Consider the following 27,561-nt stretch of genomic DNA (forward strand, 5'->3'; position numbering starts at 1 on the left):
GGTAAAAAAGGAGATTTATTTTAAAAGGTAGGAAAAACAGTACAAGTAGTATGGTCCTTTATGTTCCAAGCCCTCTACCCACCCTCAGTGTAAAGCAGCATGCTGTCCAGCCTGGACTTGTAGAGATTTCAGCCAGGATGAGTGACAGGGTTTCACCAACGATTCCCTGACTTCAGCTCTGGCGAAGGACTGTGGAGTAGTGTGCCAGCACACTGATGCAAGGGCAGTGAATCCCCTCTACAACAAAGATCTTCTTGACCTTGTCTCAGTTTTATTTTTTACTGCCCAAGCCCAACTTCCCTCAGTTCCCAGAGCAGCAGGTACACAGGACCAAAAGAGAGAATATTTAAAGAGAAAGAGGTAGGTAATCAGATATTCGTGACAGAACAGGTTGTTGGGAGATAGCCAGTTTGTGACTCTTCACAGTGCTAGGTGAAGAGTCTTCAGGAACACTGAAGTACTGACAGACAGTCAGGCACTGTGGGTCTGTGCAGAGTGTGACTGTTCCCGTCCTCTCCCCTATGCCAGGTTCAGACTGGTCCAGATACTGCAGCCACAGTATGGCTCAGTGTTGAGGAATGTGAACTTCTGCATCAGCCTAAAAGCACAGCTGGGTGCAGAAATATTAAAAATATAAAAAAAAGGGGAAACAGACTGCTCTGTGTCTGGATGTGCTCACTGTTAGACAAGGCCCAACAGCACTGGAAGAGGAGGACAGGTCTGAGCCACTTGGACCTGCAAGAGAGTCAAGAAACACAACTCACTAGAGGGCATGAAAGGGCTCCATTTAGATATCCCACTGCAAACTTGCAGTTATCCATGCAGATCCCCACGTTGTATCTTTCTTCTGCCTAACCTCTGACACAGGGAGCATCCCCATGGTACATCAATGAATGGGACATGGAGAATAAAGCAATTAAGCAAAAAAACTTCAGGGAGAGGACTCTTTCAGCTATTTACGAGATCCTGTCTTTCTCAGCTATGAAGAGAAAGACAAGACAGGCCCTAGCTAAAAAGCTTTGCTCCAGCATGAGTTCTAACATGGGAGCAGAACCACACAGGAAACTCGACAATCCTGGCGTGTGGCTGGAAGCCCTGCAGTGTCTCAGCAGCCAAAGCACGGTCTTCTGATCCCTCTCCACGCTCAGGATTGTTCCAGAGGTGCACCACTACAGCTCCCACCTGCCTTCAGCAGCTGAGTGGGACAGGGGGGCTGCACCAGACACTTCAGGGAAGGCAGAGTCTGTCAAAAGGCTCGCTCCAGACTCTGTCACCCACTGCATCACAATCTCAGTCACTGGCTGTGTTTCCACTGCTGAGACTGTTCAAAGTCCTCTTTACAGCAACACAGTTGCTGCCTTTTCCTCTGTTTTGAGCCTCGCCTTCAGCCCCTGCCTCTGCCACCCCACAGGGCTCTCCAGCACTGCTGCCTCTCCACCCCAATGCTGGCTACTGTGGCACACATTCTGATAGCCCTTGTCCTTCCAGCCCAGGCCTCCAACAAACTGTGAGCTCCCTCCAGCAGCCTGGCCATTGTACTGCAAGAGCTCCGTGCAACACAGCTGCAGGGAACCCAGACTTGGACTGATTTTCCCTGGTTTCCCTGTGTATGCCTGGGATGCAAGCCAGCTGCTGCTCTCTGTTTTTCCAGCTCTATTTCTATGTAGCTTGTGGCCAAGAGATGCTACAGGTGGAACACGAAGGGAAGAGTTCCTTTGCTCCTCCATTTCCCAGGAAACTGCAATTGCTGTTTTCCCTCCTGGGCACCACCTTCTCTTACCGTGTCACTCAGGCAGTGCAGACTCAGTGCAGTGAGCTCCTCTGTTCAGACACCCTCATGGGAGTGGAAGTGAACTGTGGTGAGAAGCAGAGAAACAGCATTGGTGGGGCAGCACAGGCTAGCAAGGAATATTCCAGGGAATACAGTCTTGATCCCAAGACCACCAAATAAAACCTGTGACCCAGGAGGTAAGAAACCAAGTGCTTGCTGTGGAACATGTCCCAGAGGGGCTGTGGCTTGGCAGAGGATATGACCCAGCTCACCTGCTGGATTTCATGCATTGCCAGGCGTATGGAAGAGCGGAGGCGAGGGAAGGCTCGTTGGCTGCCCTCTCCAGAGGCGGGCTTTGTTCTACCCTTGTCTGGGGTCTCCTGGTTTTGGGAATTCTTGGTCCTCCTGAACCACTGCAGAGCAGGTTTGCTGCTGGAAGGCGGGGAGGGACAGGACTGCTTCTCTGAAGGGGTCTCCCCCTTCTCTGTTGGTGAACTCAGCGTAAGACCCTCTAGATTTTCGCAACACAAGCTCTCACTACTTTTCTGGAGAAAGAAGGAGTGGATTCAGCAGTGGTTTTCAGACCCTTCACATACTAAACAGCACAATGAAGTGAAATACCCAGCTGTGTCCACTGCTGACATTTAGAGGGCAGCAGGGTGACATCTACCTGCCAGTGCCTCTTCCCCATCCCAGGACTCCCCAGCTGGCAGCATTTCCCAGTGCATGCAGAAACAGCCAAGCTGCTTGACCAGAATGGGACACTCCTCAACAGGAACACAGAAGAGATGCTGCTGCAGTGCCCTAACCACTCACTCAAGGCACAGTCCATGCCTCATGCTCTTTTCCCACTGAAGACCCCTCAACACCCACCTGCCCACAGGGAACAGTCAGTATCTCCATGAAGGGCTGGATGCCCACGGTCTGGTGATACTGCACCAGCTCGGTGAGCGAGGCGTGAGCCCGGTCCTCCCCCAGGATGACGTAGCGTGCATTGGGCTGCATCTGGATCATGTAGTGCCTGCAGCGGCCCTCGCCCCTGGGGAGAGGGATGGACAGAAACAGCCATGACAGAGGGCCTCAGCGGGTCAGAACCTGGTTCCTGCTTCCTGCACCCGTGGTCTCCAGAGGCCACTTGCGATCAGGATCCTCAGTAACAACTACCACACAGAGGCAGGAGGTGTGCTGTGCACTAACGTGCCCATAGGTGCTGCAATCTCCCTCCAACCTGGTTTGCCCTCTCAGCCTCAGAGAAACAGCCTAAGTGGGACTTCTATCCTTGGAGCCACCCACAAACAGGCCTATTTCTTCAATAAGAGATGGCAGTACCCCATCTGCTACCCCAAACTCTCTGAGGCACCCACTACAGGAGACGCTGAACATGATCCTCACTGGTCTCCTCTGTGGAGCAAGTAATCTTCTCCAGTCAAACAGAATAGAATCACAGAATTTAAAAATTCTATGACTGTAGAATTCCAGGACCACAAAATTCCATGCAGTGCTCAGTTTCACAGAATCGCTTAGGGTAGAAAAGCCTTTAAGATTCTCAAGTTCAATCCTTAACACAGCACTGCCAAGTCCACCGTTAAACCATGTCCCCAAGTGCCACATCTACACATCTTTTAAATACCTCCAGGGATGGTGACTCCACCAGTGCCCTGGGCAGCCTGTTCCTGTGCTTGACATCCCTTTCTGTAACAAAACTCCTCCTGACATTCAGCCTGAACCTACCCTTTCACAGCTTGAGGCTGTGTCTTCTTGTCCTGCTGCCAGTACCCTGCAAGAAAAGGCTGACCCTCACCTCACTACAGCCTTCTGCCACGAGTTATAGAGAGCAATAACGTCTCCCCTGAGCCTCCTCTGCCCATTACCTACCGGTATGTCAAGATGTAGCCTGGTCGGCTCTGGCTGATCCGAACAAGGAAGCAACCCAAAGGCTTGTCAATCAGCAAGTTTTCAGCTTCCCTGGAATCAGGAAAGAGTTTTTCAGCAGCCAGCCAGCAGTTGCCTTGCCACACAGCGGGGATTCACATCCTATCTCATGTGCTACCAGGGAGCCCAGCATCTGCCCCATGTGCTCCTGGCTACAGGTCTCCCGACTCAGGCTTGGTAGTGCAGCAGGCACTAACAGGCTGAAGAAGCACAATACTCTCAGCCAAAGCCTCTCCAAGCAGGGCTGCTCCAAACCTGCTCCAGCAGTCTGATTGTGCAACAGCAACAGCTGCCTTCCAGCACTAAGCATGTCACAAAGCATCACTGAAATGGGGAATCTGTGCCTGTCTGCACTTCCTATGGTCCAGGGATGAAGAAATCAGGATGTTGTGGGGTAAGCCCAGCACCTTGGAAAAACATCAACTTGGATTACACCACCCTTTCTAAACTTCCTGCTGGAAGGAGGTCTTCCCCTTCTCTGCCCAACAGACAAAGCTCTGCTTTGTGCTTGTCACGTGCCTTGCTCCAGGCTAAAGGTGACAGCAAATCACCAGTGCAATTTGGGGTGGCTCTGGCTGCTCCATTTCATGAAGCTGACCTAACACTTCTCTGTGAAAACTCTGCTTAAGCACCAGTGTGTTTGGGAAGGATCTGCCACATCCTTCATTGTGCAGTGCTCAGGGCTAGTCTATACTTGAATTTAGACAGTTTTATCTTCCAGACACTAACTCCTATCCTACATTCTTTCATCCATAGACAAAAGCATTATTACAGGTTAGGGCCTCAATAACTATCTTAAAAAAATTAGAAAGAAATGCAGCTACCAGGGAGCTGTGAGCTACTGCAGTGTCCCTTACCAAGCTAATGTGCTGTGCAATGTCTCTGAGTAAATGTTCACAATGACAGTCTGAAAAAAATCCAAGAATATAGATCTAATAAGACTGAAGGAGAATGGCAGTTTAAACATGAAAAAATGTTAGAAACTGGAGCAAGATTATGAGGGTGTTCAGATGGCAGCAACATTGACAGAGAAATCCCAGGATTACAGGATATTGGCAGTTAACAAGTGTGAAGCACCACAGATCAATTTGCACATAGGTGAGACTATTCTGCCATCCTGCTCCTGTCTGATCACTGGCATAATTAGCACTTCTCTGATTATGCCACTGCTTGACTCAGAAAGCAGTGCTTGACTCAGCCAAGAGGGTGAAGTGTGAGGCAGACAAACTTCAAGCATTTAAACAAAGTCTTGTAAACAACTCCATAAGAAAGAAGGACTTAGTGGATGTCTCTTCCAGACTAAATAGAAGCAAATGCCACCTATGTTGCACCCTCCTTAGACGGTCAGAGGTATCAAAAAAAACCGCTTCCTTTTCCTTTATCAGGGGACTTTGGTGGACTTTTGCCATTGAGGACTCACTAAAGCCCCTCTTAATACTGAATTCTGTATTCTCCTGCTGTAAATTGGGGTCTTCACCTGACCTATACTGAAACACAAAAAACAGTCATAATGAATCAACCCAAAAGTTCATCTTCATGTCTCTGCAAATGGTCCAGAACAGGGAATTTCCTCTCTGATTACTTTACAACCCTCCCATCCCTATACAGATCTGTATTTAGGGACTCACAGTGGCGTTATGTACTCTGAGTTTCCTTTGTCGTTCCACAGACCTACATAAAGTTTCAGCATTTACCATGTGTGACAGGGACTCCGAAGCTTTCCCCTAAGTGTTTGACACTTGCAGATTAAAACGGAAAAGTTATGCAGGTCACTCCCATTCCTTAAGCAAAGCCTGGCCAATCTAACCTACCCAGTCCTAAGGACACATTGGCTTCTACCTGTGGTCACTGTGTCCAGAGCGCTCACCTCCGACTGATCATCCCATGGAGCCAACTTGGAAAGGCCCCATCATCCTGCATCACCTTCTGGGCCTGTGTCTCTTTGAACCAGCGGAGAGTTGCTCCTCTCTTGAGTTTCCTCATTTTTGCCTCTTCCCCAGTCTGTTCCTCAGTTCCCAGGACAGGACGAGGCACAGAAGGGTTTAAGAAGTTATCAAAAGGTGTGGACTGAAAGTGAGGAGAGAGGGAAAGTCAGCATGAAAGCAAAGTCAAAGGAAGGGGACATTTGAAGAGATCACTTTGGCAGGTGACCCCATTCCTGAGTTCCTTAAGGGAAGATCAGTCACCAACTACTAAAAGCTGCTTTCAGTTCCTCAAAGGTCCTGACCATGCTTTTTATCTGAACACACTAGGACAGGACTCACAGCACTCGTAACAAGAATGACAACGTTCTCTTGGGACCGCATGCAGAAGGTGGATGGAGCAGAGAACCAGCACATCTGGCTAAGGGGCTCCCAGCAGAGCCAGCGTTATTACCTCTGTTAGTTTGCTGCGTGGCCGTGGCACTGGTGGCTGTGGTGACTGATCAGAAGGATGAGGACTAGACTGAGGGCGCCTCTTTCGTGGCATGGGAACTGGGAGGGAGTTTCTTTCTGCAACAAGAAGTAAGTAGGTGAAATCTAGCATCCAAGATGCATGAGAACCATTCTCCACAGGCCTAGGACTAGGATAGGCTCTGCTGCATGGATTATGTGGTCAAACCACAGCCTGGCCCTCCTTCCAGCACAGCCAGGCAAACGATCTTTGTCATGCTGCTTCTGCTCCCCACAGACAAAGCCACACTTCCAACGAGCAGAAACATCATCAGCTCCCTGCCCACCACACTGATGGAGCTCCCATCCGAGGGCAGGCCATCACAAGCTGGAGCTCACAGCACTTCAGGGTGATCGCCACACCAGGGGACATGCACTGGGTCAGTGTGAGTGGGAACAACTCACCCTGGGCCTCTGCTGCCAGTGCCAGCTGCCGGAGTCTTTCTCTTTCTGCCTCCTCCTGTAGCCTCTGTTCTCGAGCTCTCAGCTCAGCCAACAGTTTTAGGAAACTCTTCCTGCATCTGAATCCCCTAAAAACTGTTCAGAAAAAAAACATGGTTAGAAGAAAAATGCTGTTTGTGCCTTTGTAATTCCCTCAGGGAAGAACACTGGGTATAGTTCTTCATCAAGTGCAAAGCCCTCAACACCTGAATCATGGTAATAAAGAGCAATGGAAACTCTACTCTGAGCAGGCAGCCAAAATCCTGTGAGAGCTGTCTTGTACTGTCTAAGCTGCCAGGTCAGAGATTCCTTGAAATCAAATTACAGATCTAAGATGTCATCTCTAATGCCAGGGCACTGAATACTTAAAAATGAAAGCCTCACATAAGGGCATGTTAACCATCCATCTCTCTGTCCTTCGAGACACCATGAAGGAGAGGATTTCCTTGACATCAACCCACAGGAAAACCTTTCCCATAAGCAACCATTGCAGGGCTCACCAGGAACATTACAGACATTGTGTGATCCCACATCTTCTATCAGTTATTAAAACACGCAAAGTGAAAGCTGCACCCTCTCGTTTCCCACTACCCACACACCTTCCCCATGGATGACAACTGCACAGCTTGTGACTGCCTGGTGTTTATCACACCGGTGCACAGCTGGAAGTTGCTCAGATGATCCAGCAGTGCAACCCATACAGAAAAGAAGTGCACCAGAGGGGAGCTAAGCAGGGTGACAGCAGTTTCCTCCTCCTCCTGGCTGCACAGTGCTCATGAAGCCTGTGTAAAGGCAAGTACCAATCTACCCACAGCCATTCTGAATAGACAGGTTGCTAGAGCAGATACCATGTGGAAAGGAAAGAAAATTTCACCCCCTTTTGCCTGTCTCTGAAAGCAGCAATGAGATCTGCTTTGCTCATTTTCCTCTCCCCAGTTCAGCACAACTCACAAACAATCCCTACTCCAGAGGACAGTGAGCCAGACCTCAAGACACAGCCAAATCATGTGCATTCCCTGCTCAGCCCAGCTCTCCTGCACACATTTTCCCCTTCCAAGGCAGATACTGAGGGCTCTCCCTGATTCAGGATGAGCACTGGGAGTGTGGGCATTTGCAATAAGCACTTTGACCTCACAGGGCCTTGACACAGAGGTGGCACCTGCCCCACCCTTCTGTCCTCTGCACAGGTGCAAAGGTGGAGCAGGGACTGCAGAAGAAGTTTTCCTTCCCCTGGTCAGAGATCAGCTCCTGTCCCAGTGATCACCTTTCTGTACGATAACTGCTGCTCTTTCCAGTCGCTCCACATACTTTGCCAGCTGTTCCTGATGCCAGTATTTGAAGAAAAGTCGAGACTTTCTGTGAAGTTGGAAGAGAAAGGTGCAGTGAGAAACACTGCCTAAACTTTTATCCATCGTCCTCTTAAGAGCCTATTCCTACAACCACAGAATTCTCCCTGAAGAGAACCAGGTGAGAGCTTACATGTGTAAAATCTTAGGCTGCCCATTCCCAACAGCACTGATCCACACTTACCCACAAATCCAGCCTTTCAGCTCTGTACTTTGCAGTATCTCCAAGCAGCTGAAAGAGACCAAAAAAATGAAATAAAAATTTTTCCACCCAAAATGAACACCAATTTTTTAGTTGCATAAAGGAGCATAAAGTGCCTCAGGAATTCCCAATAGTCACTGAACTGGCTATCAGTCTGTAATGCACCTTGAGGTACAGATAGGATCACATTTGGGAAAAACACCCACAAAAGGGTCCCCAGAGGCAGATTTACTTCAACTCCCTGGGAGGCAGTTCTGTAGAGCCTATTTTATTCTCAGAAGTGTTTTTCCTCATTTTGTTTCCAAGCCTTTTGGAAGACACAAGTTGCAAGGTCAGCACAGAAAGACTTGTGGGAGAAAGTCTGTTTTCCAATTCCAGTTTCATTTTGCAGACTCCAGTGATAAAATTTGGGTCACTCGGAAAGATTCCTTTACACTTGGAACTGAAAGCAGCTCTAGCTGCGACACACAGACAGTTTCCTCTCTCTCCTGCTAATCCAGGCTGTGAAATCATAGTGGCACTTTTTGCTAATATCTCACACAGGAAAGCAGAAGTGTTTTTCCTTCTATCTCAGCCAACTTCCACAGTGCCACAATCCATTTCTGAAATGCATCCTGCGATTTTTGTGCCTCCAAACTCACCACATTACCTGTTGACAATAATCTCTCCCCCATCTATGAGATTCTCTTGTGACCTCAGTGGGGTTTGAAATTCTTACTATTCAGAAGCATCAGGAAGTTCAAGGAAGCACTGTGAAGGCAGGAGGAGCTACTGCCAGGAGAGAATTGTTCCAGGAGATCATTCAAATCCTTTTCTTAAATGACTAAAAAAAACCCCTCAAGCTGGCTTCTTTACATGATTCATTCCCACTATCAATCACAGTTGACACTGGCAGGAAGGAGAGGCTGGGAAAGTGGAGAAGAGGAGGTGGGGAACTGCTGCCCTAGATGTAGGAAGGAAAACGCTGGCAGGGTAAAACCCTGGCCCTCTGCAGAGCTGGAAGGATGTTTATGTGTGTAACAGATGGATTCTAAAAGTGCTGATGGTATATTTTGACTGTACAGAGACAAAATTCTTGCTTTAGAAACATATTCTCTAGCCTGGGAGACATTCAGAGTTGGCTGCTTGTTCAGCATTGTCTTAATCATCTTCTCCCGTGTGGCCATCAGGAGAAAGGCTGGGGAGGCCTCTGACAGCAGTACTTGAGTGCCTGACATGGTGAATTCAGTGTACACCCTTGACCAATATTGTCACTCCCTAAATTAAATACTTGGGTCAGTTTTCATTTCACAGCAAAACAAGGCTTTACAGTAATTGAATTTAATTGCTACATAACAATTCAAGAAAGATTTAATTCATCATGGTACCAAATGTTCTTTAAATATTAATGTCCTTGCCTGGGATGCATGTTCCCCATTACCATAAAATCCTGTCCTCTTTTTGTCTGTCCTTTTACTTGGTTTCCTATGCTACTCAGAGTAAAAATCTCTGAAGAACAAACCAGACTGCACACAACAAAATCAGTGCTCCTACCTCTCTTTTGTGAGGGGAACATCAGGTTTAACTAGAAGAATTCCATATCTGTGGAAAACAAACCAATACAAACACATAAAAGCCACATCCTTGATGGCCTGAGCTTATCCTTATCACTCTGACAGCAAACAACAACAAATCACTGTTTTTCCCACTCAGCCTCCCACAGCAAATAACCCCGTGACCTCAGACCACATGAACGTTGAAGAAACTCTTTCACTCCTTGCCCGTATCTGGTTTTCAGGGTCACTTCCCAAATAACATCTAACAAGGAATATTCAGAGATTTTAAAAGACCTTTCAGTAAATTCCTCAAAGGAGGGTCTCCAGGAGAAACCATCTCTTCGGATACGGATTGTCTCCAGCAGCCCATTGTACCGGAGCTGAAGCAGCACACAAAGACGATAAGAGAAACAAAGACAAACAGGTCATTAGGGCATTGGTTTGCTTTTTTGCAGGCAGAAGTCACTTCATTCAACCCTAAACTTCTCCAGTTCAAAATGAAAAAGTTTTTTTTAAAAACGAAAACGTTTCCTTGGTTAAGAACTGAATTTACCTCATCCTGTAATTCTGACGATTAACCACTCTGAGTTAGAAGTTGGAAACCACAAAAACCATAGACTGAAATAACTTCACCTTGCAGCCATGGGTACTGCTTTGCCTCTGTCCTTTAGATATTTGCAAATCGGGACACAGAAGTACTCTGAGGCATGGATGAACTTCCTCTTAAACCTATCCTTTCTTATATACATTAAAGAGGCTGCTGAACTTTCTGAACTCTTCCAATCATTTTCAGTATTCTTTGAAGCATCTAGACCTCAGACTTGACAGAATATCCAAATACAATCATATAAGTGCATTTCAGATCCCATCAAAGCAATCCCATCTTGGTTTCTATTCAGAGTTGCCCTGGTTGATGGGTGAGAACAGTCTCCTCTGGGAAGCAATTTTTCCAGAGTACCTTCTGGATCAGTCCCATCCAGGGGGAGATGCAAAGATGAATCCTAGTGCCTGACAAGTAGATCTCACTGCATTCATGAGAAAGAAATGAGAGATATCTAAGATTGCAAAATCTGGACCTAGCAGTCTGTGTCATAAAAACAACCAAGTACTCAGAATCTTTACACACACATTAAGTGTGGCCACTCTTCCTCTTGCAAGGGGAGACTCAAGTGTGTGACTTCCACAGCCTTTTGGTGGAAGTGACCCTCCACAGCCTTTTCCCTCCCACTGAGATGTGGCAGAAGTCCCTGTAAAGGACACTGGTCTAGCTCACCTGCAGCAGCACCACCTGATTGTCCAGCACACCTGGCTCCTTCTGGTTGTTGGGCTTTATGCAGCGCACAAAGTGTGGGTCGGCAGAATACATCCTCTCCATGAGCACCATCAGGGAATGCTGGCAAGGGCAGAGGAAGATCAACAATCCATTAAGTCAAAGCACTGCCAGATCTGCAATATCCTGCAGCAAGAACTGTTTTCTCACCCCGCAGCAATTTCCTGGGTTCTGACAACGACTGGGTCTGTCCCACCATGATCAGCCCTGCTCAGCAATTAGGAAAACCCCTGTCTACATAATGTCTGCTTTAACCATGCTTAGCACTCTGGAAGCAGTGCAGTGACATTTGCAGTGATAAAATTGTCACTGCTTTCATCTAATGTGGTACCTCAAGGCAGCAATACTGTACCCGGAACTGAGCTCCAACAGATTGCTTCCGTGTGCTGTTGAACTTGTCATCTGCTCCTGGTACGACCTGAAACCAGACCAAAACAAAGGATCACCCCTGGAAGAAGCGCTTGATTAACATCTGGAAGGCAGATGGCAAAAAATGAGGGAGAATGGATGTAATGGAAGACAAGCTAAACGTACAAGTGGCAGAAGCAAGCACAAAACATGGTAAAATAAAAAGCGGAAACTGTTACAAGTGGATTGCTGTCTGCTCTTATTTTAAACCAACTTCTGCCTGCCCCTTTTCAGTCAGTTTCTCAAATAATAATTATCAGGTAACATGTATCAATTGTGATGTGGACCTGAAGTGCAATACCTTGGCTTTCACATGAGGCATCAGGGTCCCTGTCCTGGAGACAGTGGCTGGAAGAACAGAGACAATTAGTTGACTTTGTACCTTTGCTTGCAATCCACTAAGGCTAAACATTCAAACCTCACTTCACGCACAAACCTCCTTGCAAATACTGAATCACAGGGTGTTAGGTTTCACCATGTGGAACTACAAAGAAAGAGCTAAAATAATGAAAAAGAAAATGCAAATGTATGAAGCACACAAGGCAAGCAATACTAAATTCTGCCACTGAGGAGACATGATGATCAGGTCATTAAATAAACCTAAATGACTTTCAATTGAATTATCATCAATGGGCATCTAAGAGTGCAGAAAAAATGGCAGAGGCAGCAAATGGGGAGCTCACCTACAGCACTCAGAGATTATTTCGAGTCAGACAGATTATAACTAATTCAGTGACAGAACGAGAAAATCAGGGAAGTTTAATTTACTAAAGGATCTAGTAAGAGTCTTGTGCACACTTAATGCAATGGTTTATCACAAAATCACAGAATGAGGTTGGCAGTGTCCTCTGGAGGTCATGTGGTCTGTGTTCAGCACCTAAAGCCATAGCCCAGACTGGACAACCAACCTGAGAACAGGTTATGTCTGAAATTTACAAACTATGAAAAAGTTTGGGACTAGGCTAAGTAGCTTCAGTAACAATGGAGAAATGGTAATGAAGAAAGATAGTCTTGAACAGTAGCTGAAAAACAGAGTGGAGAATAGAAACGAAATTTATCCATTTCTTGTAAATCCCAGAAAGTAGCTTGGACTGAATAGGACAAAAAAAATTACAAAATTTCTGTACAAGAATTACTGTGTTCAGCCAGTCAATTTCCAAGGAAGCATCCACCTGACGTTTCTCTAAATTTTTAACTTAATTAGAAGCCTTGGAGAATCTGAAGGCTTTTTGACAACTGGAAAAAGGAAGTGCAGTGGTAGGAGAAAAAGAATGCATGACCTGAGAGTTTTTTTAACAAGTTGTGAACCTCCATTTTTAGAATCTATGACCTTGACAAGAACAGAGAGTACAGAAAAGACCAGTAAAGACAACCTTGCACTTGGAGAAGATGGGAAGGCATCTGAGGCATGGTTGATTCTCTGGAAGGGGATACAACCTGCCTTGCTTTCCATGGCAGGGAATAAACAGCTCTACATGCCAGCAGCCCAGTCCAGACTGCAGCAGAGTCCCCCTGGCGCTGCCAGCTGTGAAACACACCCTGTGAACACATGAGCCTCGTGCCCACACTTAACTCTTGCCAAGGTGGGCCTCGGCTCATGATGGATGTGCAGAGGGACTTGCCTGTGAACAGCACACTGAGCAAGGGGGTGATGCTGTTGATGAAGAGCCCACGGACATTGGCTGGCAAGGTGTCTCTGTTCTTCTCTAGGAAGCCCTCGGCAGCATATTGTACCTGGGGAAAGGGCAGCAGGTCACTAAGGACAGCAGTGCTCACAGGCTGGATGTAAAAGCCACTTCCACAGCCTGCTGGGAGCTGATCATGTGTTAAACTGAATGTACTCTGGCTTGCACACAAATTCTTTAAACACATGTACACCCCATTCAGATGCCAACCCTGAGGAACAAAACCATGCACATGCCAGAGGCATCAGAACCATAGGAGTGCAGTCTAACACCACAATATCCACCTTTTACATGTTAAATGTTGATTTTTGTAATAATGAATGTCACAAGTAACTGAGTCAACAATGCTGAGATTAGATTACTAAGATGCAAGTGTCAATTGAATTGTCAAATCTGCTCCTGTTCCAAAAATTATCTAAAATCAATTCAACTTAATGTGGACCAATGCTTTCAATACTGGTGGCAGTAAAGTTACATGCAATAGTGCTAAATCTTAAGCTGCTTAGATACCAGTGAATGTGTAAATAACTGCCTCCACTTTCAAAGCATTAATTACCCTGCTATTTACACAGCGTTCCCAGGTGTTTGTGAAAAAATAGTCACTGCTATGCTCTGGAACCCAACAGGTAAAGAAAAAGCCTTTGGCCTGTCCTTTGGTGCTGCACAGTGGACACGGTACTTTTATTTATAAAGGACTATTTTAGGACTAGAGTTTTAATAGAATGGTGATTAGAAGAATAGCAGATTTTTCTAACGGCCCACAGTTCTCAGAGGCAGCCCCACCTTCCTCTTCTTGTACCTTTTGCATAAATCCCAGGGAATTCTAGGAGGCAATCCACTGGAACACATCACTTCTGTTACTATCATCCTCAGACCACACATTCCTTAACATCAAAGCCTTATTTGTCAGGCAACACTTCCACCTCCACCTTCCAACATACACAACAGCATTCTTCCTGCAAACAGTACATACTTTCCCAGCATAGTGCATGATGGTGAAGGCCAAAGCGCGACCTCGGGCTGGCTGGAAGTGTAAACTCCCCTTAAAGGTGCTGTTTAGTTTATCCACAAATGTCTTATCAGTTGCCTGCAAGAGAGCACATTTCATAAGCTGCAACAGAGGCCTGACAAGGACATAGGAATCAAAACAAAGTGTTGGAAGTATCCTTAGCTGTGCAATAGTCTTCTGCTGTACCTCCCAGAGATACCAACACCTCTAAACTGCCCTTGATCTGGATGTCCTGTCTCACACATCACACATGGGGACATCGCTGTTCATTCTGCACTCCAACTCAAGAGATTGTTTTTTCTTTTTGTAGCACAGATACTCACTGGTATATTAGCCCCCAGAATATTTTCTCTGCCCCCTCTTCCACACGTACCTGAGGGAATGCACTCTGCTCATCCAGAAGTGACAGCAGCCCAAGTGGCTTGGCCAGGAGAAGATTCTGTAGGAAAGAAGATGCATGACACATATGTAAAGCAGTGCAGGACATCCCCTCTTACCCTCACCACCCTTCCCAGAGGTATCTCCTCCCTACGGCAGAGAGAGCAAGACTTCTCTGGGCTGGACAGAGCAATTACATTCTGTCAGTGCTCTCACTCACCAGAATAGGTTCATTATTGTTGAATGTGATAGTCTCCCAAGGCAGCCCCTCTTCCTTATAGGCAGCCTGCTCCAGCTGGAAAATGTGCTGAAATAAAGAAAAAAGAGGTTGAAGCTAACCCATCAGGTTAACTCATCAGACTTGGCAAGACAAACCCTGAACATCTTCCTTCCTGCCCTGAACAAGAGGACGGGGGTGTGGTACTCTCCGCCACAGCATGCGAGGTCCAAGACGCAGCTGCTGTTCTTCATGGCTCTCTGTACCCTGGCACACACTGGTGCTAGTGCATAAGCATAAAGCAGGAACACTTGTCAGAGTGTAGTGTTCCTGCTATTATAATTTTGGTTACTGCTTGATCCTTCTTCCTTTCCTGCCCCAGTGGCTTCCTTGTACCAGCAGGGAAGGTTGCTGCTCCCTATCCTGCTTCACTATTCACTATTCCTGTCCTTCCAGGCAATAAATCTGCTTTTCCCCAAGCTCTCCTGCATGTGCCAGGTAGAGCAGCGTTCTGCTTTCTCTGCAACATAAGGTGAGGTCACCCTCAGCAGACTTACATGGTTGAAGAAATGCTGCAGCTGCTCATTGGCCAAGTTTATGCAAAGCTGTTCAAAACGATTCACTGCGAAGTTCTCAAACCCAAAAATATCCAATATACCTAAAAAAAGGGAAGAGCACATGATGGAGCCTGCAGACCATCCCTGCAGATTATTGTGTACACTAACACACAACTAAATCTCTTACCACACAGCTCTTGTGGCACAGAGAAAATGTAGCCAAGAGAGACACCAGTGCCAGCTCTTCCACAGCTTGAGAGTTAGTTAAGAGAAGACCCACACCACTTGATTTCTCTGCTAAGCCACAGTGCCCCAGAACTACAGGCTCGCAGCTGCTTCAGATCAACCAACTGCTCAGAGTCAAACAAAGCCCTACAGACTTTTGCTGCTGACTCTTATCTCCAGCAGGATCACAGTTTTGATAATGAACCCCAGCACGCAAGCTCTGTGAAACCTCGTGCTGAGCCTGCCCCTTGTTGTGGCTGAGGGATGCACATTCGAGAACAGAACAGGAGCAAGGAAAGTAGAACTCACCTATCTCCCTCAGTTCCACCTCAGGATCCACATTTTCAGCCAGTAGCTCATTGATCTTGCTAACAATCCAGCCAAACACTCGACCATAGGCCACCTTTGCAATGGAGTCCCGAGCATCTGCACAGAGGGAACAGCAGCAGCTCGCTGACAGGTTTCACAGGAGAGCAGGGAACCCCACACACGCTGGCTCGATACATCCACCACAGCATCAATGCCTGTATAAAGCTACTTGAAAGATCGGATTGTGGATTGTTCCCACTCTCTGTAAGTGGGAGCTGTAAAAACAGCTCTTTAATTCCAAAATCTTCACGATCTTTCTAGAAGATCAGCCATGCTATACCAGGGCATTTTTAAGTCATGTCACTTTTTAGAATATCCAGAGGCTTGCTCTCCCCTCTGAAGATACACTAAGTATGGATCCCCTCATTGCTAAACTAAGAGAGAAGCTCCAAATTTTACTTGGAAAACTGGATGGTTCTCTTCCTCCTTAACCACAGTTGCTAAGTGTTTAAATGCTGGGGGCAAGAAAAGGATACAATTGATGGAAAGCTTGCTGACATTCTAAGAAGGAGACCAAGTAACATGACTTATGAAGAGAGACATACATTTTATTGTCTAGAGAAATCTGTAAAACAGAACTCGCTAATCCCATTTCACTTTAATTTTCTTCTTTTACTTATTTGAAGCAATAATCTCTCTTTTTAATTAACTTTTTTAGATTATTTTCTTGCTTATTGAATGGGAAAATAACACCTTGTGTTTGCTGTTTTACTTTTTCACTGCATTCCTGACACCGTGACATCTCATTGTTCTCATGGTTGTTTCTCCACCTATTACCTAGAGCTTTGCACACTGCCAGCACTCTGCAACAGGAGCCTCTCCTCTTCTGCACAAATACCCAGAGTTTCTTTCTGTGCTGGACTGAGGCAGAAAGCAAAGCTAATTCCTTGGTTTCTCATTTAATCTCTGCAGTCTCCTGGAGACCAAACAAAAGCAGCATTCATGGCCCTACATGTCAGTAAGAGACTAAATAGATAAACACTGACATATTTGCCTCTGTGTGAGAGGAATGAAGGGGCACAGAAGGACATCTTTGTTCCCAACAAGCTGCACATGTGTGGGGATACCCTTCCTTCAAAGGCCAGTCTTTCTAGCCAGCACATCTGCAATTCATTGTGTTTCCCACCTTCTGCCTGCGGCTGGGTGTGAAAACGCTGGATCTGCTCGCCTCGGGTCACCGAAGTCGTACAAATCAGACATTTTAACAGCTCATCTTCCTGCACTCCAAACTGACCCTGGGAAACAGGAAATGGACAAGGACAGTCAGTTGTAACTCTGCTCGCAGGGTTTGTGTCTGTCTGTGTATAATGGGTGGTGATTCAGGCTCAGGCCTTTGAGCCCAACTGAAAGGCAAGCGCTGCTGCCAGCTGACTGCTGGCACCAGTCAGACGTGGGCTCTGGTCTGCTCCTGCCCCGCAGCGACCAACCTCACACACTCCTCTCAAACACTTCTTGTTCAGCTCTCCCAGTGCTGCCACCTTTCACCTTCCTTGGGAGCCGCGCCAGTCCCTGCTGAGCGGTTCAGTACTTATTGAACAGCACCACTCCGAGGTGACTGTGCAGGTGCTGAAGCATCAGAGCCACAGGAGCCCACACGACGGCAGGAAACAAAGCAAACTCAGACACACTGAACCCGTCAGTGATTGAGCAGGAATTCCCCTGCTCCGGGCAAGAAATGAGGAGCAGGCTTTCAGAAATAAGATAAAAAGAAGTTGGCTGCTGAACAGACGTAGGTGGCTGTTTCAGGTATGGTGTAGGAGGGAAACAGGCAAAGAGATGGGAGTGAAACCAAAGAGCAAGGCTGCTGAAATTTCAAATAGGTCAAAATGAAAAGAAATAGGAAGGGGAGAAGTATGCTACTTTTTTTCTGCATTGTTAACAAAGCAGGTTAACTTCTCCATCCCATATAACAAAAATTGAATGGTCCTGGGAAATATATACTTTTTAATCTGTGATAATTTCATGTAAAACAGTAGAAAACTTAATTCAAGATAACCAACAAAAAAAGACAGCGCTTAGGGTGGTATTCTTGGACAAAATCTGATGAAAACACAGAACTAGTGTGCAGATACTGCACACTGAATTTCTCCAAGGCACTGTCACACTCACTAACATAAAACACTTAGTTTTAAAAAGCTCGTGTTTTATGAAGTCAGCAAGGTATATGCTGACTATGTAAGACACTGGTTCCAGACACACAAGAAATAGAAGCTGAGACACATCTCTTTGGGGATGAATAGCAGTGGACACAAATGCTGTTATGGGGTCAAACTGTGAATTTCCAAAAAAAGCCTTGTTCTTTAGAAACTTTCACATTCTGAGGCAGAAACATCCTCTGGCAGGAACAGCTCCAGCCAGTGGGGAAGAGCATCATACCCATAAGGTTTCTATCAATATTTCTTGTGACTCACCGCTGCAGCCTTCAGCCATCCCCGAGAGGCTTCACTGACTTTCACAGACCCATTGCTCTCCTCAGGCTCAAAGGTCACATTGCCCAGAGACAACACACCAGCCAAGATAGCCTGCATGTCCACTTGCTCCTAAAACACAAGAGAAAGGTGACTAAAAACCGACCAGCATGTAGCATGTACAACACAGATGACCCAGAAGCTGGAGAGGTTAAGGGAAGAGGCACAGGCAACCTGTGGGAAAAAGCTCTCCACAAAGTCTGGCAGATTCAGGAGGTCTGAAAGTAATATGGAAAATCTGGAGAAAGAATTAGGACAGAGCTTCAAAAGAGCAGAGAAAGAATCCCTGTGCCTGCAGGAAGCACAGATGGAAATGAAACAGCCCCAGGACTAACCTGCTCTTGGAAGCCCACCATGTCAAGGGCATTGCAAACCTCTCGGTATTTGTGCTTCCAGCGTTCCGCTACTTCCTGTGTACCAAATCGTCCACTTATGTACCTGAGAAAGTGCATATCCCATAAAAACTGTCACACAATTGCCACTGTAACTCAGTCCTACCCCACAGGAACCAAGCTGATCACCAGACGTGGAAACATCAAGGGGAAAGAAACTTTTCCAAGGTAATGCACCAGAGACCTCAGATCTCCCAGCTTCCAGGATGATCCATAATATCTCTTCATGAAGCTCCATTCAGATCCCACTCCAGCTTCCACTCACCCACAGATAAAACCCCAGGGAAGAAAAAAACCACTATTACACCACTTTCCCCTCCACCACCCCTCACAAAGACTAAACTAGGGGCTGCCTTTGACACACCTGTAGAGTGAAGGATCCAATAATCCATAAATTTCCTTCTGCTCCGAAGACAGTCCAGCAAACATGTAGTAGAAGATGTGGAAATTCCTCTCCCCAGTATCTTGTTGCACCACCCGTGACTTCTCTAACAGGTACTCACTCAGCTTTGCACCTTGCACTGCACACAAAAAGGTGACAGGGTGGGGAACTTCACTCTGGGGGACATTGAAGCTGCCCGGGTTGTCCCACATCTCCTTGGTGTCAGGAGCACAGAAGTGTCTAAATTAACTTTTCTGTGTGCAAGACCCTCTAGGTTGCCCAGCATACTGGAAATGAGCTTCTCCATGCTTCCTGTGGTCTTAGAGATTTTTGTTAACCTCTTTTTAGCAGAAACAAAGGCTTCTGACATCACAGAGTATTACTGACGTTGCACTCGCACCCCCATATCCTTTCGGTACTCACACTCCGTACAAACCAGGCCTAATCCTATCCAGGTCCTGGTTGCTGTGAGATTTTACTTAACTGCACACCTTCCCACAAGTCACCATGTGCCAAAATTTTACCCTTCACAAGTTTGGGATACTCAGTCCACTCCCTCCAGTTCCTGACCACTGCCCAGGTGAGTAATTGCCCTTGACTTTACCTGTATTTTTCTGGAAACGCAGCTGTATGTATTTTCCAAAGCGGCTGCTGTTGTCATTCATCACTGTCTGGGCATTGCCAAAAGCTTCAAGTAATGGATTCACCTAAAACAAGTGAAGAAGCAAAACAACCATTCTTCAGATTAAGCAGTCCAATCTAATTTACCTGAAAAAAACCTTATCTTTAGTGCTTGCTATTCAGAGTTCAGCTGGAAAAGGAACCACTCCATGAACATGGATGAGCAGCTATTTTATCTCTGCCTGGATAAAGAGATTCAAAGAGGCAAATATCACAAAGACTAAGCAGCATGAGATTAATGATGATCAGTACAATTGAACTGATGGGATCTAAGTAAGATCCTTGAGTCATTTGTTAGAAGATAAGGTTGGTATAACCTATTTCCACACAGTATCTGTTGTCACTAGATAATTTGAGTGCTATACAACAGCAATAAACAAAGTCATCATGGCACTCAGTTAATGTAAGTATCACAGCTTAGCTACTGAAATTTGTAGATATACGGACAGTGCATTATGAAGAAATTAATAGAACAATCAGACCAGTTTGCCAAGCTGGATGCAAAGGTGGCAAATGACAATTTTCTGTATTTGAGCAAAGAATGCCTATCACCTGGAAGAACAATGCCTCAGAGTAGATGCTGGGTAGCTTGTTGAACACAGCTTTAGGGTATGACTGCAATCCCCCAAAGGACTAACTTAGTCCTTGGATGTATGTACAGGAAGTAAAGAAGATGCACACTATTTCCTCACCGTCACCTCTAGGCTTTCCAACGGCAGCTCATCTGGCCTGAAGTGAGTTATTTCCAGTGAAGGAACTGCAGGTTGGCTCTAGGCTCTCCGCTGAGCAAACACAGCTCTCCTGCCTGCAGAACCCGCTCAGGTCAGAAGCAGCCTGGCAGTGTGGCCCAAGCCAGCTCCAAGCAGAGACAGCAGGTATATCAATGTCATGTTCCCACAACCCAGCACAGGCATTCACCCTGGATCCACCATGGCTGATACACACTGAATTAATATGCCATTCCAGAGCCCAAAGCACAGCATGGGGCATTCATTGGGTTTATGTGCCAATATATTGGTAGCAGGAAGAGCTGTTTTCTGTGAGGAGATGCCAGACACTTTCCCCATGTCCAAAGAGCCAATGCCAGCTGCCTCCCATACAGATCTGCCACTAGCCAAGGCTGAGGCCACCAGTGACAGTGGCAGTGCCTCTGGGATAAAAACTGCTGCACACCCTCAAAAGAAAAAGAGGAGTGAGAATGTGTGAGAGGAGCAGCTCTGCAGGCAGCAGGTCAGTGCAGGAACAGGGGTAGGAGCTGCTCCAGCTGCCAGAGCAGAGATTCCCCTGCAGACCCTGGTGCAGCCCCTGGTGCAGCCCCTGGTGCAGCCCCAGGGAGGTCTGGGGGAGCAGAGATCACCTGCAGCCCCTGGAGGAGCCCACAGCAGAGCAGGTGGGTGCCTGAAGGTGGCTGTGAGCCCATGGGGAGCCCTCCTGGCAGGACCTGTGACCTGTGGAGAGCAGCCCATGCTGGAGCAGGTTTGCTGATAGGACTTGAGACCCTGTGGGGACCCAGACTGGAGCACCCTGTTCCTAAAGTACAGATGTACAGGTACCCAACGGACAATATTGACACTGGAGCAGCCTGCTCCTGAAGGACTGCATAATGTCAAGGCACCCACTCTGGGACAGTCTGGTCATGAAGGACTGCCTCCTGTGGGACAGATCCCCTGCTGGAAGAGGGGAAGAACATGAGGAAGACGACATAGCACGGATAATCTGTGATGAATGACCTCAACATCCATCCCCTCTCTGCCTGCACTGCTGGAGGGAAGAAGGTAGAGAAACTGGGAATTTGAGCCTAGGGAGAAGGAAGGCATTGGGGAAGGTGTTTCAAGATTTGTTCTCATTTCTCATTATCCTATTCTGATATTAACTGGCAAGAAATTAAATTAAATTTCCCTAACCTGAGCCTCTTTTGTCTGTGATGGTAGTTGCTGAGTGACCTCACAGTCCTTAACTCAACCCATGAGTTTTTGTTACATTTTTCTACCCCTCCCTGTTTAAGGAGGGCGGTGATAAGAGTGGCTTCATGGGCACTGGTTGAAGTTAACCTACCACACAGAGGAAGACCTCTATGTTTCTACAGGATATCCAGGAAGACAGACTGTAAAGTGAAGTAGTCCAAGAACTCACTCTCCTTAATCTATCACACGGAAGATTTAAAGTATGATTTGTTTAAAAAAACCTCACAACTCTCTGGGGAGAAATTCAAGTGGAAATATTTCAGACCAAAGAGTCAAATACATTTCAAAATGAGCTAGCAAAGACATATGAAAAGAGAAAGGATGGCAGTTAGCCAGCTAGCAGGTACCTGCCTGGCAGTATAAACAGCCAAGGATAGGTTGCTAAAGTGTGTATGAACTATTCATCCCTCTTTAGCATTAAACCAAGATCTCATTTTTCTAATGAAAGTCTTTGTCCTACCTCAAACAGGAACTTATTTGGGAAAATGCCACCAATCTCTTGTAACAGAGAACATGATAAATGACTGCAATGGTTTTCTCTAATGCAAGAATCATCTCCAGAAAAAAAAAAAAAAAAACCCACAACTGATCTACTAACCCTTCTAATTTGTGGCCAGCTATCTCAGCTATCTCACCATTCTTATCCACTATTTTCTTATGTGTCTTATATGTAGCTCCCTCATTTCCAGTGGGGATTCACCAACAGGCTTCCTAAGCCTAATGCAAGTTGTCCTGCAGCAGTGTTGCTTCTGCATCTTGAAGCACCATCCTGCAATGACCTACCTGAAGTATCTGCTGCTCCAGCTGTGAGTTGCCTTTGCATAGGTTCATTATGTGCTGCAACAATAACTTCGTACTCTCTGTTTTCCCCGCACCACTCTCTCCACTGCCAAGAAAAAGCAAAATAAATTCCATCAAACTTATAGTTGTTCTGTCCCTTATGGGTCAAATACTCCATCACTTGAGGGTGCTCTATGAGAGTTTCACAATTTTTTCAGCAAAATCACATGTGTGAGTAAAATATCACACGCCACAGCTTTACACAGGGTGTCCCATGAGGTTCTGGTCCTTCATCAGGGAATTTTTCCCCCTCTGCAAGGGAGTAGAGATATACTCTATGCTGTCACTTCTGAATGGGATGTAGCAGACAGACCATTTACTCTGCTCCAAAAGTCATCTGGCACATCAACTCCCTTGCATAAGCTGGAGCCAAAAACTTCCTCTTTCTCCAGAAAGATTTGCCCTATCCACATCACATCCACACCTGGATACTGATCATGAGATGCTGTGGCAGTCTCAGATCTCAGGTGTTTCACACATCCATGTGCTGGACAGCTGGGAACGCAGGTGCAGAGCTGCCCACACTCCCACAGTGCCAGCAATACATGTCACTATGCTGTCACACATCCACATCACTCTGCTGACACACATCCACCGTGCCTCCGCCTCCAAGTCAAACAACCAGCACTTGCAAAGTGCAGTTTCCTCTGTCCAGGAAGAGGGAATGTACAATCAGTGAGACAATGTGTTCTTAACTGACAACATCACACCAGCTGAGGACTTCAGCATATGCATGTAAAAAAAAAATAAATGGAGGAAATGCTGGAGGTATGCCTGAGGGCAGGTCCCCATTTCCTTCGAGCTGACCTTTGAGCGTGCGGTGTGGCTTTACTGCTTTGTAGCTCCCAGTGGCTCTGTGCTCACTATCAAGTATGTGTCATCGGTGGCTAAAAACCTCAAGTGCTATGGCAGGTACCTGATCGCAAGCACAGGTCACACCACAACCATCCAAATACATACAAAAAAAATAAGACCATTTTGCCAGTTGAGAACATTCCATCCAGTGCCCTGATGAGTATGTCAGGCTTATTTTTACTTTTCAGTAACTTCCCTACTCCACAAAAAAAAAAAAATCCACCAGCACTTCCATGGTTTAAGCTTGACCTTAGACCCTCCATCAAGCAAAACATCTTCACAAGGTCCTGCAAGCACAGCAGGTGTGTAACTGCTCACAGCTCTGACGAAATGCAAAGTTATCTTCAGGTGACACAAATGCAGTACTGTAGCACATGCAGGCTATGACTAGTGTCCTTTGGGACTGGGAAGGCAAGAGGAGCCAGCAGAATTGTAGCTGAGGACAATTTGGCAGCAATGAACACTTATGATCTGGCAGCAGCTGCTTCATCTAACATCACCTCCAAAGAATGCTATCCAGACCTCCCAAACTCAGTTGGAGACACTAAAGAGACAAGGGACAGTAGATCCTGGTGTGTCCCTGTGCTGTGGTGGTGAACTGTGGTCTAACAGGAGTGACTTCACCTTCCCTGTTCACCCAACTGTGCTTATGTAGGAAAACTTACTAATCAGTGTTTCACCACCCATAGAGAGGAAAACCACAAACTTCCTGTGGGAGTAACACACAGACCAGGTAAAGGGTTGCAAGATGCACAGGAGCGTATCAGACTCATCTCTGAGCTGCTGGCAGAAAACAACAAGACCACTGACCACTTAGTCAATTCTCACGGGTTACTCTTTCTCATCTTACACCTCCTAAGACAAGTATGATTGTTCTCTATCCCCCAGAGCCCTACCAGAAGTACCTCTTGCATCTGCTGACTCCACAGCCACTGCCTCCTGAGAACACTTAACGTAAAGCACAGGCACCAATGGCCTGAAGGCTACAGAAATGAGTGGGGCTCAAGTGCTCCTCAAAGTCAGCTCCCAGACCCAGCAAAATACTCGGCAGTGATTCAGCAATTGACTTCCACACCATGTACACTGAAAGTACTGATAAAATGACCAGAAGGCAAATACAAAGGATCATTAAATCAAACAAGTTGGCAAGTAGTATTTTAACTGAGATGACATTTAAAGTGTTCTCTACAACACCCAGTTGTAGAGACAAGGCAGTTAATGTTTCAAGGCTTTCTCCTTCCTGTTCAATATTTTTTCTGCTGGTTGATGTTGTTTGAAGCTCTCTCTGCTAAATGATGCTATCTTTTGTGCTTCACAGTTACAGCAGAACAACAGTGACAAGATGGAGTGAAATGTGTGTGATACTGGTAGGCTCTTTGGTTAACAAGAACAACTTTCCCCTGACTTCTAGTGCACAGAACTGCCCATGACTTTAAGATCCTCCCTGACCAGATTCCCAAAGGTCTTAGAACAGAAAAGCATGTTTTGATTTTTCCTGCTCTTTGGTTACACTTGGAAAGCTCTGCTTTGTGAAAAGTGGTTCCTTCCATTATCATCCTTCCAGCTTTTCACTGCAACTTTTACCAGGGCAGCTGTGTTGGCAGAGCAGAGCACCCAAAGTCTTCTCCCAGACCTGGTTCCAGAGAGGCTGGTTCCCCACCAGAAGCGAACCTGGCATCTTTACTGCCCTAAAAATTGCTGGCCGAGCTGCTCCACGAAAGCCAGTTTTGTCTGCCCACACGTTCTCACGACGTGCCTGCTAATTTGTCTCGAAAGCGGCCGGGATGAAGGTGGTGTTGCCAGAGCAGATGGATTTTGACTCACCAACAGAACCGGAGAAGAGCTTCACCTGAACCCTGGGTAGGGAGATCCCAGCGAGAGCTCGGGGGCCGCCCCCGTCCCCGGGACCCCCGGGACCCCCGGCCGCCGCTCACCTGATGAGGATGCACTGGTTGCGGGGTCCGCCGCCCCCGCGGCCCAGCATGGCGTGGTAGGCGCGGCTGGCCACGGCGAAGATGTGGGGCGGCAGCGCGTCGGTCTGGAGGCGCCGGTACCGCTCGGAGACCTGCGGAGAAGCGGCGGCGGAGAGGCGTGAGAGGCGTGAGCGGCCGGGGGGCGGCGGGGCGCGGCGGGGGGCGCGGCGCTCACCTCTCTCCCGTACAGCGGCAGCGGCTGGAAGGGGTTCATGGCGACGAGGATGTCCCCGATGTCGGTCTGTGGGGACGGGACAGCCGGTCAGCCGAGCGCCCGCCGCCGCCCCCCGCCCCGGCCCCCGGCACTCACGTAGATGCGCTGCTGCAGGAAGCGCTCCCGCAGCCCCGCCAGCAGCGCCGCCTCGTCCAGCTCGGCCAGCGCCGCCAGGTCCCCGGCCTCGCCGGGCGGGGGGCCGCCAGCCCCCAGCGACACCATCGCCGCTTGCCGCAGCCCTGCCCGGCACGGCCCGGCCCGGCACGGCCCGGCCCCTCCGCGCCCCGCCCCGCCCCGCCTGGGACCGCCCCGCCGGGCGGGGCCCCGTTTGAACGCGGGGCGGCGGCGGGACCGGCAGGTAACGGGCGGCGGGGCGGCGTGGCGCCGGGGCCAGAAGCGGAATCGGGACAGAGGCCGGTGTCGGTGTCCCGATCTCCACCCGTGGAAAGGTCCTGGGCAGGATGAACCCCTGAGCAGCTCAGCTGGACTGCGGTGGTAGCCTCACTCCGGTCACAAGGCTCAGCTGCATGACCACAAAGATCCCTTTGGCTAAACTAGTCCCTGATTCCACCAAGTATTTCCTGAATTCATGAAAAACATTTGGTTAACGTTTAGAAATGTTTTTCAGCGTGATCGTGGTTTTTTGGGTGTTTTTTTTTTTTTTTCCTTTTTTTCCACTGGAAACATTTATTTATTTAAAACATATTTAATTTGACTAAAAACAAACAAACAATCGAGAACCCTGAGAATGGGTGAAACGCTTAAATTTTGGTAAGGAAAACCTGTTCAATACTGGAAGATTTTTAACAGATGTTTTCTCTCTCTCTGCTGAAAAAATATGATATCCTTGGTTTTGACTGAATCAAAATACACTTTTAATACCCTTACAGCACAGGCGAATTGAAGGAAGGCTAGGTGCATATTTTACTTTCAGTATTAACTTCTGCAATATTTACTCCTTTACTCTTCAGGGTGGCTGAGGACTGGCTGTGGGCTCCAGAGTTTCTCTCTTTTCCTTCCACTTTCTCTTACCTCACAGTATGGGATGTGGGACCGTGTGGCCCTTGTGACCCACCATGCGTTTACACTCCTGAGACATCAAGAGAGGCTGTGCTGTGATAAGAAGAGGGGATTTTTTTTGAGGGTACTCAAAAAATTTAGAAATAGTAAAGGGGATTCTGCTAATGGGGCATTATAAAGAAGTTGTCAGTAACAGAAGGTTTTCAGTGGTTTCTGAATGTGAGCTGGGGAGAAGCAAGCTGGAGCAGTTCTGTCGCTTGTAGGTGAAGTGTTTTCCAGCGTACCCACAGGCTGCAGACAGCTCTCACCCTGTGGAACTCACACAGAATATATTGTGCAATAATGGGAGAGTTTGAACTTCTTTATGTGAACAGTAGATGGTCAAACCTGGTATAACTTGTTTGTTTTAATTATTGTGTGTTAAAAGAAATTGGTCTGCAAAATGAAAATCTTGACTGCAGTCTACCCGGGCTAGAAGTGCTCTGCGAGTGGCAGCGTTTCAGTCCATTACTGGTGAGTACTTTCCAACTCTCCTTGAATAGAATCATGGAATTATTTGGGTTGGAAGGGACCTTAAAGACCATCTCCTTCCAACAGCCCTGCTAATCCCAATCCCATACACAGGGTTGTTCAGGGCCCCATCCAGCCTGGCCTTGAACACTTCAAGGGGAGGACTAAGCTAAGCTTGATGTGGTGCTCCCTGCAGCGCTGCCTCTCTGTCCACACCAGGTCTGCCCTGTTTGACCAAGATGTGCTCTTGGCTAGGCTTGTGATTGAGCTGTAAGTGAATATGAGGGTAAGCCTCTGGAGAAGCTGCTGCTGCTGTAAAACACTGCACATGTCCCTCAGCTCTCTGGACTTTTGGAAACTCCTTATTAAATGACTCCTGCTACTCATTTGATGTGAAACTTTTGTTTCAGATGTTGATTTACGTA

The 27,561-nt window shown here is 47.2% G+C and overlaps 2 protein-coding genes across 2 annotated transcripts in view; one reads left to right on the plus strand and one right to left on the minus strand.

Moving 5' to 3' along the window:
- On the minus strand, positions 1-25,828 carry LOC117010759 (myosin-IIIb-like). Its single transcript, XM_033085685.1, has 30 exons — positions 25,703-25,828; positions 25,568-25,633; positions 25,354-25,484; positions 22,508-22,610; positions 19,684-19,786; positions 19,062-19,218; positions 18,641-18,743; positions 18,249-18,377; positions 16,964-17,072; positions 15,778-15,894; positions 15,244-15,344; positions 14,690-14,776; positions 14,465-14,530; positions 14,056-14,169; positions 13,020-13,131; positions 11,699-11,745; positions 11,342-11,407; positions 10,933-11,052; positions 9,954-10,039; positions 9,658-9,705; positions 8,107-8,154; positions 7,841-7,932; positions 6,541-6,672; positions 6,080-6,195; positions 5,571-5,770; positions 3,647-3,736; positions 2,645-2,810; positions 2,044-2,316; positions 1,781-1,854; positions 1-735 (listed from the first exon to the last, which is right to left on the minus strand). The coding sequence occupies exons 1-29, from the start codon at positions 25,826-25,828 to the stop codon at positions 1,804-1,806; spliced, it is 3,159 nt and encodes a 1,052-aa protein (XP_032941576.1). The 3' UTR covers positions 1-735; positions 1,781-1,803.
- ARHGEF39 (Rho guanine nucleotide exchange factor 39) overlaps positions 25,423-27,561 on the plus strand; it is a 14,963-nt gene continuing 12,824 nt past the window's right edge. Inside the window, exons 1-2 of the mRNA XM_033085643.1 lie at positions 25,423-25,510; positions 27,054-27,139. The gene's annotated coding sequence lies outside the window, so the exon portion shown is untranslated. The remainder of the gene's footprint in view (positions 25,511-27,053; positions 27,140-27,561) is intronic.

The sequence above is a fragment of the Catharus ustulatus genome, chromosome Z (assembly GCF_009819885.2).
Source record: "Catharus ustulatus isolate bCatUst1 chromosome Z, bCatUst1.pri.v2, whole genome shotgun sequence".
In the NCBI taxonomy this organism is placed as follows: domain Eukaryota; kingdom Metazoa; phylum Chordata; class Aves; order Passeriformes; family Turdidae; genus Catharus; species Catharus ustulatus.

Coding starts and splice junctions, on each gene's coding strand:
- LOC117010759 (XM_033085685.1), bottom strand. CDS start 25,828: ATGGTGTCGCTGGGGGCTGGCGGCCCCCCGCCCGGCGAGGCCGGGGAC. Junction 13,132..14,055: donor TCATGCACTATGCTGGGAAA/GTATGTACTGTT, acceptor CCCTTTCCCCAG/GTACAATATGCTGCCGAGGG. Junction 5,771..6,079: donor CACGCAGCAAACTAACAGAG/GTAATAACGCTG, acceptor CCTCACTTTCAG/TCCACACCTTTTGATAACTT.